The sequence below is a fragment of the Myotis myotis genome, unplaced genomic scaffold, assembly GCF_014108235.1.
Source record: "Myotis myotis isolate mMyoMyo1 unplaced genomic scaffold, mMyoMyo1.p scaffold_m19_p_18, whole genome shotgun sequence".
NCBI lineage: Eukaryota > Metazoa > Chordata > Mammalia > Chiroptera > Vespertilionidae > Myotis > Myotis myotis.
In genome coordinates, this window is record NW_023416322.1 from 19,282,755 (window position 1) to 19,294,313 (window position 11,559).

Below are 11,559 nucleotides of genomic sequence, written 5' to 3' on the forward strand. Positions count from 1 at the left end.
CTCTGCTCAGCCACAAGCCAGGCTGATGGCTACCAGCACAGCAGTGGTGGTGGGAGCCTCTCCTGCCTCCTCAGCAGCACTAAGGATGTCCGACTGCAGCTTAGGCCTGCTCCCCGCTGGCAAGTGGACATCCCCCGAGGGCTCCCGGACTTCCAGAGGGATGTCTGATTGCCATCTTAGGCCTGATCCCCCCAGGGAGCTGGCCTAAGCCAGCAGGTGGACATCCCCCGAGGGGTCCCAGACTGCAAGAGGTCACAGGCAGGGCTGAGGGACCCCCCCAAGTGCACAAATTTTTGTGCACTGGGCCTCTAGTAGAAATAATATTAGTTTATTGGAAAATGTCTTTTAAAATGAGTTGTGCAGGGAGGGGAGGGGCCTCGGGGGTTTGTGGTCCCAGGCAGCACGGACCTGTAGTGACCTGCTCACTGCCATGTTGGGCTGGGTTTTAGGGTATGAAGGGAAGAACCCGAGATCAGGTGGTTGGAGCCTGATATGCATACAGAGCAGTCCTAACATGTTCCTAGCACCCATGGGTACCGCTGGCTGAGACTGCCCTGCCTTGGAGGCTAGAGGTCCATTGGCCGGCTGGGTGGAGAGAAGCAGGTCTCCCACACTCCCACCCCATGAGGACTCTGCCAGGAGGGGAGGGGGAAGGGAGGGAAGAGGAGGAAAACCAGAGAGGAATCATCAAAGTGAGCTGCACCCAGTGCCCTAGAGGAGAATCAGAGGAAAACAGTCATTTCCTACACCCAGGCTGAACTCCATCAACTTCCCTCACCGGGGAGGGCAGGGCACCACGGCTGTGTCACAACCAGCTGGGAAATGAACCCCAGGGGCTATTTCACTCCTGAGGAGGCGATCTCTCCCTCCTCATCCAGCCACTTTTATGTTTCTAAATCTCGTAAGCCTGGGCGCCTCTGCCTGTGTGTCGGGAATTCCTAAATCTTCTTGCACCTGCCCTGTTCCCCCAAACTATGACATGCTCTTCCTAGCTGCTTCTCCCTCCTGAATCATGCTCCCTCCTGTGTGTCCAGTATGTTCCATGGCTCTCAAACACTCTCACTTCCCAAACCACCCACCCCTTTATTTAACACCATGACCCTATCTGATCCCTCCCTTCCCTGAACATCTGTTGCAAGGCCAGGCAAGGGTTTCTTTTCATCCCCAGTCCCTACCCGGCCCCCACAACGTTCACTTCCTCAGCTCATTTACAAGGTCAGTGAAGGCAGGGAAGAGTCTTAAAGGCTGCTGTTTCTCCCACCGACTTGGGAACATAATAAATTCTTAGTAAATATTTATTGGTAGGTTGATGGTTGGAATGAGGAGATCTAGACCAATGTAGGGATTGTCTGTGCCAAATCAGAAGTCCAGGAAGTATTTTATTCTCCCCCAACTGTTTTCAACAAAGATCCCATCTGGCCCTGGGCCTTGGTGGAAAGGGTGGGGCAGGAGGATCGGAGGGGCTGAAGGTAATGTGGCTGTGAGATGTTTAATCCTGACCCCAGAAGGCCCAGGCTGCAGAGCTGTGTCCCCACACCCTCCTTTGGAGAAAGTGCAGCTGTGCTGAGAGTGCTGGGCAAAGCAATGAGGTCAGGTTCCATCACAGCCAGTGCAATTCATAGGTGAGCTCATCCTTCTGGATTTACAGCAACAGTCGAGTCATTACCGAAATTGCAGTTATGAACCGACCTACCTGCTGGGAAGAGAATTTGGGATAAATGATGAACTTCAAGGACTTTCTGCCAGGAAACTGAAGAGGTAACCATGGCCACCCGGAGGGCTCTTCATCTTGAGCAGGGAGCTCCATGTTCACGGAGTGGATGTGCAGGCCTGTGCCCCGTACAACCTTCCCTTTGTCTCTTTTGCTTTCTTTGTCGAATGGGAGACAGAACTAGCTCAGGAATCTGGAGCTTCACGGGCCCAGGGTTCAGCTGTTTTCAGTTCCAGAGCAATTAACTGAAGGCGGCTTGGGCACAGCCGTTGGGTTGTCTGCAGAATGGAAAACGGAAACCTCCTCTGGCTCAGTGGCAGGGAAACAGGAAGGAAGGGAAGGTTTGCGGAGGGTCTCTGCACAATCCCCATGATTGTTATCATGTGGCCATGTCCCGGCTCATTCCTACATGGTGCCGCTGAGGGCCAGGCTGGGGTTTCATCCATCCATACACTCGTTTTTGTCCCTTGAAGAACGGCTGTCCCCACACCCACACGCCCACCTGGCAGCTGCCCTGGGGCGTGAGCAGCCCCAGGTGAAACAACAAGCCTCCCCCCAGCTGAGAGTTCTCCAGACCAGAGAACCCCCGCTGATGGGCTGGGTGGGTGGTGTCCCACGGGGATGAAGGAGCATGCTGAGAAACAGATGTTCAAGCAGACATCCCTCCATTGTCTGGTTGCACACCACTGCCCCTCCCAACCCTCGCCCATCTCCTGCTCCACACCGGCCCAGCCCTGGACGTGTGAGAAAGTTACATCAGAGCCTAAATTGGTGAGACGGGGGTGCTTGGAGCTGAGGTGGTGCTACCCACGTGTGAGCTGCCACTGTACCTGCCCCCTGAGCTCCACTAACCAACCCCCTAACCAACCGGGAGGCTGGGGGAGCGCTGATTCTGGCTCCTTAGAGGGCACTGTGTTTTGACGAACTAGGTCAGATGCTGCAGGCCCTGGTTAGCGAGGGGATCAGCCTGGACAAACGAAGCCACACTCTGTTCTGAGCTGGGCCTCTTGCTCTAGCCATGCCTCCAGGACGCCTTCCAGGCCTTCTTCTCCACCCCCCTCAGTGCTTTTCCCCTTTCCTTCCCCCACCAGCTTTTCTGGGCCTTCTCACTGAGCTCTCTCAGGTGGGGAACCTTTTCTCCTCTTGTTTCTCTTTTTCCTGACCCTTTACTTCCAGGCCCTGCTGAGGAATAGCAACTCTTAGATGCCCCCATATGAAACCTAACTTCCAAAAGACACAAAAAAAGACAGTACTTACTTTTCCTTACTGCCTAGCAATCCCTGTGTTAAGTGGAACTGAGCACTAACATTTACTGAGCGCTGGCCATGCACGGAGCACTGATCTTAGAGCCTCACCTGCTATTGCAGGTGTGTGGCATGCCGCCCAAATCCCCTCTTTGGGACCGAGGCCCTCATTCCCAGTGCAGACTCTTTAGGTGTTTTCCCCTCAACGGAGAGAGAGAATTGCCTTGTTTAATATAAGGCTGTCTCTTGGGGCAACGGGTTCCAATGAAAGGCCGATGTCGGGGTATCTGAACCCTTCCTTCAGTGGGGGACAGCTTCAAGGGACTGTGGCATTCGCCTCCTCCCTCTGCCCCACCCAGCCTCCCTCACTCCCTCTGAGTTCTGAGAACTCTCTCCAGCAAGTCTCTGCCTCAGAGGAACTGAATTTCCTGTTTCCTGGGAAACGAAAACTAAGAATTAGCTTATTTACACCTCACACCCACCTTATGAAATACACATGTCACGTTCTCATCTTAGAGGGGAGGAAAACGAGGCTGGGAAGGTTAAGAGGCTTGCCCAAGGAAGGTCTTCTGTCAGTAAATGGTGGAGCCATGATTTGCAGCCAGGATCTGGCTCTAAACTCCACACTGGCAACCTCGAAAGCAACCTCTTCATGGCGACCCCAGAGGGAGCTGAGGGGCAAGGGGGGGAGGGGTGTATCCCCTTTATGGGAAGGTGAGGAGAGAGGCAGGGGAAGCATTGATCACCTTTATCTCAGAGGCTAGGGCACTGAATCAGCAGCTCTTATACCCAGGATCACTCATCAGTGACAGAGGTGGTGAGATTCCTTTTTTTTTTTGAGGAGGAGGAGGAAGCAGTGGGAAAAGCATAGTAAATCCATTCCTGTGCAGCTTGGAGTTATTTAACCTTAGTAAGGTGGCGAGTACACAGATGCTCAATCAGTCCTCACCTCCCTCCATCTGTCCGCTATTTCCAACTCTAGGATCTCAGGCAAGTCTCTTTAACTTCCTGACTCAGTTTCTTCATTTATAAAAAGGAGGTGATGATGAGATGTTGATAAAGGGCTTACTTAGCCCGTGGCCATCCGGCTAGGAGCACAGTAAGTGGTAGTTACCAGTATAATCACGATGCTCTCCTGCTCGGGGTTGCATGTCAGGGCCCAACAGGCTCAGGCTGTGATCCACACCATGTGTGCCTCCCAGACCCGTCTCCCCACTGCGAGAATCCTCCACCTCTGCGTTGGTTTCCAGCTTTTACCAGAGACCAGCGGGTTTTTTCCCTCCGAACTGGGTGTGCGCGTCTCATCTTCCTGTGACTTCTCTGCCCGGAGCAAGGCCGCCCCGTGTGACCCCCCCACCCCCGTGTGAAGGTTGCACGCGGGTGGCGGGGTGCAGTCCTGGACCGGCGCCGCGGGGGTTCGGCTCCCGGCCCCCGCCTCTGCCTCGGCAGCGCTCAGTCCCGCTCTCGGATTGGTCGGCGGCGAGCAGTGCGCCCCGCCCCCTCCCCTCCGAGAGAATAAAAGCCGCCAGACGGCGGGCTCCGCGAGTGCAGCCTGAAACGCCCAACCCGAGCAAAGAGCAAACAAGTATCGGCCGCAGCGGACCCTCTGCCTCTCGCGCTGCCGTGCCCACTGGAGCCCGCCGCCGATCTCCCCACGACGTGCTGCCCTGCGCCCGCAGCCATGTGCCGGACCCTGTCCGCCTTCCCCACCACTTGCCTGGAGAGGTAAGAGGGGCTTGTCCCGTCGCCCGGAGGAAGTGGGGCGCCGGCTTGGGGACCAGGGCGGGCGGGGTAATAGGATGCTGAGCATTGATGGGCGAGGCAGAGGTCACCTGGGTGCCGCTTGCTCAGCTGCTGCCCTTAGAACAGCGGTTCTCAACCTGTGGGTCGCGACCCTTTGGGGATCGAACGACCCTTTCACAGGGGTCGCCTAAGACCATCGGAAAACACATGTATAATTACATATTGTTTTTGTGATTAATCACTATGCTTTATGTTCAATTTGCAACAATGAAAATACATCCTGCATATCAGATATTTACATGATGATTCATAACAGTAGCAACATTATAGTTATGAAGTAGCAACGAAAATAATTTTATGGCTGGGGGTCACCACAACATGAGGAACTGTATTAAAGGGTCGCGGCATTAGGAAGGTTGAGAACCACTGACCTTAGAATCTCAGAGAAGCAACGGAGCCACGAGGAGAGAGGAGGGAAAACAGGGGCCGCTGCTTACTGTCCCTCTCTGACAAAGGGCAGTCCTTCTCAGGTGACCTGCAGAAGACCACGTTGCCATCCCCAGGCTGGACTGACCATCTCCCTCAGTTTCTCAAGCTCTTGGTTTTTATTGGCTAGCCCACACCTGGGGGCGTGGCCTCCTCTGGCCCTGGGAAGGCAGGGAGGTGGTTTTGGATCCGCAGGTGAGGGATGGACCCTCTTACCAGGCGGCCACTCAGCTGCCCCCAATCCTTGCTGGAGCTGGAAAAGATAAGATGAGGAATTACTTTCCACGCAGTTCCAGAAATACTCAGCACAAGCCCAGAGGGTGAGAGCAGTGTGACTTAACTGTCTGAGGTGCTGTAAGCTCAGACAGTGTAAGACCTACCGAGGCCCCGCTCAAACATTCCTTTCATTGTCTGGGGGTTCTTGGTACTAAGGAGAGAAGCCAAGTTCCCAGGAACTCCTGAGGCTGGAATTCAGGGGGCGCCAGCCCGAGCTCTTAGGCCCCATAAACCTCTCTGCCCTGGCTGAGCACATGGAGAATCCTTATGCGTATGCTCCTCCTGCTTTGTCTTCCAGAGCCAAAGAGTTCAAGACCCGGCTGGGGATCTTTCTTCACAAATCAGACCTCAGCTCCGATACTGGGAACGCTGGCAAGCCCGAGTGGAACAACAAACACAGCAAAGAGCGGTGAGTCCTGCTGACCAGCCCAGGGCCCCTAGAGGAGACCGAGTCCGAGTTAGGAGAGGAGTCATGGGAGGGAGAATCCAAGGAGAAACCAGGACATGCTGGACATGCTGGGAGGGACCTGGGTGACCCCCTCCCTGGGCTTCTTGCTGGTCCGCTCTGGCTGCTTGGCTCCTGGGTGACTGGGAGGATGGCTCCAGGGTTCTAAGTCTGCCTACAGATGAGTGTACCCAGGACCCGAATGTCCAGTTACCATACTCTCCCACCTGGAGATGTCATTGCACATGCAACCAGGGCTAGGACAGGGTCCAAGGCCCGCTTGAAGTTTTCAGTCAGGGGCTCTGCTTCCACGAGTGTGCGCTTTACCTAAAAGCCCTTTTGTATTGAACATCAACTGTGCCAGGTGCTGTGCCAGGCTCTGGGGTTCTGGGTGGCATACCCTTTATTCACGAGGCCCTTATTTCCTTGGGGAAAAGTACAAAACAACACCCCGAGAGCCAGGGGGAAAGAAAGAATCTTGGACAGCAAGGAGACCGCCTTAGAAGATATTTACTGAGGGCCAAACGGGGCCTGGCTTTGGTTCCTGTTTACAGACTTGCCTTCTAGAAAATACTTCTGTTTTCCCTTCCCCCAACCAAGGGTTGGAGGAGTCGGTTCCAATAATCGCCGAGCAAGTCTTCGTGTGAATTAGGCAGCTCCCATCAGAGTTCTGGCTAGGATTTGTGCTATGCATGAATTGGTTGGACTTTTTCTTTAAATTAAAATCTTGGCCTTTTTTTTTTTTTTTTTTTTTAAGCAGAAACTTCTCAGAAGATGTGCTGGGATGGAGAGAGTCGTTTGACTTGCTGCTGAGCAGTAAAAGTGAGTAGGACCCCGTGGTGTCTGTCTGTGGATGGCACGTGTGCGCTCATGTGCTTGGGGGGCCAGCCTGAGAGATGCTGAAAGGGCGGGCAAGATAACAGTAGTAATAATAATAATGATCCCCTAGTCTGCCAGCCTCTGTTCAGAATACAAAGGCAGGTCCTTGTTCGAGAAAATTGCCTCCTAAAAATAGAGCTGTTAACGGCAATGGCTGTCTTCGTTTCTTTTATTCCCTGCTGTTCCCTCAGTCTGACCGGTCTCTTCCTCTCTCCCTCCAACCCAGATGGCGTGGCTGCCTTCCATGCTTTCCTGAAGACGGAGTTCAGCCAGGAGAACCTGGAGTTCTGGCTGGCCTGTGAGGAGTTCAAGAAGATCCGGTCAGCTACCAAGCTGGCCTCCCGGGCGCACAGGATCTTTGAGGAGTTCATCTGCAGCGAAGCCCCGAAAGAGGTCAGAGCCCAGATATGTCCCAAGATCCTCCGGACCCTGCCTGCTCCTTCCCCACTGAGATTGGGGGGGCTTCGTGCCACCCTTGGGTGCCATTACCCTCAGACTCACTGATGGGGGTGAAGGGGTTGGCAGGTGCTTGGGCATCTGTCCATACCCACTCTTGCAGACTGAGCCATTTTTAGAAGCCCAAAACAGGGGAGCCAGGTCATTGTAGGGACCTTGTGTAACCTGCCTCGCTCCCCTGGCGGGCCTGCCTCAGATGGGCAGCTCTGTGATCAGTGAACTTGCAACCTTCTCTCAGGCCTCCACCGCCTGGCGCCTGCATTTGATAAGGACCATGGGGCCACCTAGTGGAGAGATGAGAGTAATGCTTTGCTTTTAGTGCCATAGTTTCTATTTTATTTTCTGAACACTTTTATCTAGTCCACGTTATTCTGTAAAGATTTATTGAGCATCAGTTCCATGCCAGGTCCTGTTTTAGTCATTGGGAAGAGAGCAGTGAACAAACAGAGCCTCTATCCTAGTGGGAGAAGGGGCCAGCAACCAATCAAACAAATAAACATTTGCCAGGGGGTGCTCTAATCCTCTGATAACAGAAAGTAGGTACAGGAGGGAGCACAGGGGTGGGGGGACGGAGGTGAGGTCTTCCCATTTTACAGAGGGAAGTGAGAGGTGGGCTATCGGATACGGTGACACAGGAACAGAGGCATGAGAGTTATGGGAGGACAGAACACCTAACAGGAAAAGGAAAGAGCAAAGGCCAGAGAGTGTTGTCATCATCACAAACCAGCACCTTGGCCTGTGTGGAGCGGGGAGAGAATAGCAGATGAGGTCACACAGGTGGCAGGTGGCCAGGGGTGGGTCCAGGTAGCTGCGTGGGCCCAGCATGCACTGTGGCTTTTCCTCTGAGTGACATGGGAAGATGAGAGTTGCCACAAGACTGACCTGGGGTTTGAAAGGTTCAGTCTGGCTGCTGAAAGGAGAACAGACTCGAGGGGAGGGTCGGGGAGGGGGGGAGAAGGCGGGAGGAGAGAGAAGGGAGGGGTGGGGGAGGACCCGCTAGCAGGCTCTGGCACTAACCTAAGAGTGGTTGTTAGAGAGCAAGGGGTGAGAAGGGGTTGCATCTGTGGACAGTCTTAACACATGCTTGAGGATTCTGAGAGATTGGAGGGCAGACACTGGATCAGATGTGGGGACAGGCTCAAAGTTGAAAGCCACTTAATAATGGACTCTGGAGACCCAGGTTCCTGGTTCAGAATCCAGGGCTCCTTCCACTGCCCCACCTGCCAGTCCTTCCTCCCTCTGCCTGCTGGACCCTTCACCGTGCCCCGCAACCCCCACTCACCCACGCGCTTGCCCTCCTTCCCACAGGTGAACATAGACCACGAGACCAGGGAGCTGACCAGGACCAACCTGCAGGCTGCCACGGCCACGTGCTTCGATGTGGCTCAGGGGAAGACACGCACCCTGATGGAGAAGGACTCCTATCCGCGCTTCCTGAAGTCACCCGCTTACCAGGACCTGGCTGCCCAGGCCTCGGCCACCAACGCCTCTCCGTCCAGCTGCAGCTCAGCCGAGCCCTCACACACCTGAGCCTCGCGGCAGCGAGGAGCCGGCCGGGGAGAGAGGTTGAGTCACCCAGCCCTGAGGCAGCTGCCCCTGTGTGGGAGGCAGGTTCTGCAAAGCAAACAAGAGGACAGTGAAGGACAAAGCTGTGTTGTTTTTGTTTGTTTTTGGAAGCAACAGCCTCTCCTCCAGAAACGGTGGGACTGAACCTCATGCATGAGAGGGTCGTCCCCACTCCCAGGACTTGCGGATAAGGGCTGGAGGTCACGGCTGTGTGGTGCTCTCTGGGGAAAAGAAGGGTGATGCAGGAGGTATCACGGGCTCTCGTCATTCTCAACGGGGCAGGAAAGAGTCCAGGGGGGTTTGGGAAATGTAAATAAAGCGAAACTCAAAAATGGGAGGGAAATCAGCCAGGTCAGTTGTTTTGCCTGTCGCACAGCGGACTGGTCACAGCCTGTGTGCCTCATCCCCAGGCTGTCCTGGGCACAGGAGGGAGCCCTGGACACGGACCCCTCCCATTCCATCCGCCCCACCTGCCTCAGTCGCCCAAGGGCCCTTTAGCTTGTACTTCTTAACACTCCCGTGTCCAGCCTCACAGTATTCAAGGCCAGGGGACCAGCGTGACGCTGGCCCCAAGGGAGATTTTTATACCTCAAACACTGGCCTGTGAGCCCACTTCCAAGTCAGCGGAGAGACACCATCTTGCTCATGGGAAATGAATCTTGGTGCTCTCGGTGACCTTGTAGGTGGTCCCTGACCTTGTGTCTGCAGCAGGGTGCACATGTGAGCAGGGCCTCTTGCTGGGATACGCCCCCTCAGCTCGGTTCCACCCTTGAACCCACGCCCTCAAGGAGAAAGGGGTGGCCCCTCTCGGTGAGTGGCTAGTCGGCTCTCATGCCCAGCTGTGTGCAGGGAGGGAGAAAAGGATCATAAGATAGAAATCCCTTGACAGTTCCTGAAAGTTCTGTTTAAGTCAAGCCAATATTTTTGTGTGAGGATGAGAACAGGGAAAAAGAGGCACCCAGGCTGGAAGCGGGGGAACCTCTGTCTCCTGCCGGTGGGTGCGAGGGGCACTTACCACAATGTAAGGGACCACGATGACCCTTGGACAGATCCCAGGAGCTGGGAGTGGAGTTACAGAGAGAGGCTGCGTGGAAGAGCAGGACTGGGAAAATCGGAACCTGCCTGTCACCTTAGGGCATCGCTGAACAAACCTGCTGGGGGGTGGGGGGCCTGGGCAGGAGGCCAGGCTGGGGAGGTGATGGACCAGGCGGCACCCTGTGCCCGGGAATCAGCCCTGTTCTCGCTGCACTGTGAGCTCCTCCAGGAGACAATTATTTAAGTTATAACGTCTTGTTGGTTCTGTGACGACTGCCAGAGCATGTTATTTTTTGTTACTGTCTGTTGGTGTGATTGCTATTGTTATTTATTATTGTGACTATATTATTGTGACTATAGTCTGCCTCGACCCAAGAATCTCAGCAGGACCTGGCAGCCTGTGTCCCTCCCGCCACCAGGCTCTCTACCTCGGGATGTGCTGGGAACCTCTTGGCACCGGTCAGGGACTCCTCACTATTGAAATATTTATTTATTGTTGACAACTGGAGCTGGTTTCCGAGATACAGATGGTGTACTCAATCCCTGTGTTTCCTGTTGCAGCATGTTATATTCTTGTAAAATAAAAATAAAACCCCAACGTGAGATCCTGTCTCCATGGGCTGTGTGTGTGGTCAGGGGACGTGGGGCGAGAGTCCTGTGGAGGAACTGGCCTCCGCCAGTCCCACAAGGACAGAGGGATGAGCTTCCCTGTCACAGGTGATGAAAGACCCATGTTTGGCTGGGAACTGGTGGAAGGGAAGAGAGGGTGACAGGGACTAAGGGTGGAGCCCATCCATCATGGTGGACCCAACTTGTGTTGGGCTGTTAGGTCATGTTGGTGGGACTCGGCTCAGCCTGCTGTCATTTCAGAGCCCGTATGACTTTGTCCTCTGAATAGAGACAGCATAGCCGTGACCAGTTCTGCCTGTACCAACACAAGGGCTGCTCCCCTTGGTCCAGTAGCTAGACATTATCAGGTGGTAGTCATTTTTACTTTTGCCCATTTCCCGCTTTATGAGTATTTTATAAGTTCATATACATTCAAAGTCGTATTCTGGAGTCATTTCACTGACGTCTCTGTGATGAGCTAGGGCAGTGGTTGGCAAACTCATTAGCCAACAGACTCAAATATCAACAGTACAACGATTGAAATTTCCTTTGAGAGCCAAATTTTTAAAACTTAAACTATATAGGTAGGTACATTGTTATTAACTTAATTAGGGTACTCCTAAGCTGGCCTTTGCTAAAAGCATCCTCAGTCTGATTGAGGTACGTTTGCTGAGGTCGACCCCTTCCAACTCTCCCATCCACACTTGTCTTGTATACTTGTTTCGTCTATCTCCTTTCGTTCATCCTCTCTGTATGTCCAAACCATCTCAACATACCTTTCTCAATCCTCGACACTACATCTTCTTTCACTCCATATTGTTCCCTGTATGTGTGCACCCGCACGCGGTATTTTGTGGAAGAGCCACACTCAAGGGGCCAAAGAGCCACATGTGGCTCGCGAGCCGCGGTTTCCCGACCACTGAGCTAAGGGAAGCCACTCTGTATGTGCGACTGCTCCACTCCAGGGCTGAGGGAATAATGGGTGAGTGGGGCTTGAGGACTTTGGGGGGAGGTTTGCAAGGATCCAAATCTGTTTTCCTTTCTCAGCCTATGGATCTCTAATTCTTTCTCTCATTACCACTATTTAAAAAAAAAAAATTCTTCCTGAT

The 11,559-nt window shown here is 53.9% G+C and overlaps 1 protein-coding gene across 4 annotated transcripts; it reads left to right on the forward strand.

Annotated features, from left to right (window-relative positions):
- The first annotated feature begins 4,511 nt into the window (after positions 1-4,511).
- On the forward strand, positions 4,512-10,444 carry RGS16 (regulator of G protein signaling 16). 4 transcript variants are annotated; one of them, XM_036344411.1, is made up of 5 exons: positions 4,512-4,680; positions 5,759-5,869; positions 6,663-6,727; positions 7,011-7,177; positions 8,549-10,444. In XM_036344411.1, the coding sequence occupies exons 1-5, from the start codon at positions 4,637-4,639 to the stop codon at positions 8,768-8,770; spliced, it is 609 nt and encodes a 202-aa protein (XP_036200304.1). In that variant the 5' UTR covers positions 4,512-4,636; the 3' UTR covers positions 8,771-10,444. The 4 variants fall into 4 exon arrangements, with proteins under 4 accessions (XP_036200304.1, XP_036200305.1, XP_036200302.1 ...); XM_036344412.1 differs by having other exon boundaries at positions 6,666-6,727; XM_036344409.1 differs by lacking the exon at positions 4,512-4,680 and adding an exon at positions 5,084-5,504.
- The last annotated feature ends 1,115 nt before the right edge of the window (positions 10,445-11,559 follow it).

Coding starts and splice junctions, on each gene's coding strand:
- RGS16 (XM_036344409.1), top strand. CDS start 5,452: ATGAGGAATTACTTTCCACGCAGTTCCAGAAATACTCAGCACAAGCCC. Junction 5,505..5,758: donor ACTCAGCACAAGCCCAGAGG/GTGAGAGCAGTG, acceptor TTTGTCTTCCAG/AGCCAAAGAGTTCAAGACCC. Junction 7,178..8,548: donor GCAGCGAAGCCCCGAAAGAG/GTCAGAGCCCAG, acceptor TCCTTCCCACAG/GTGAACATAGACCACGAGAC.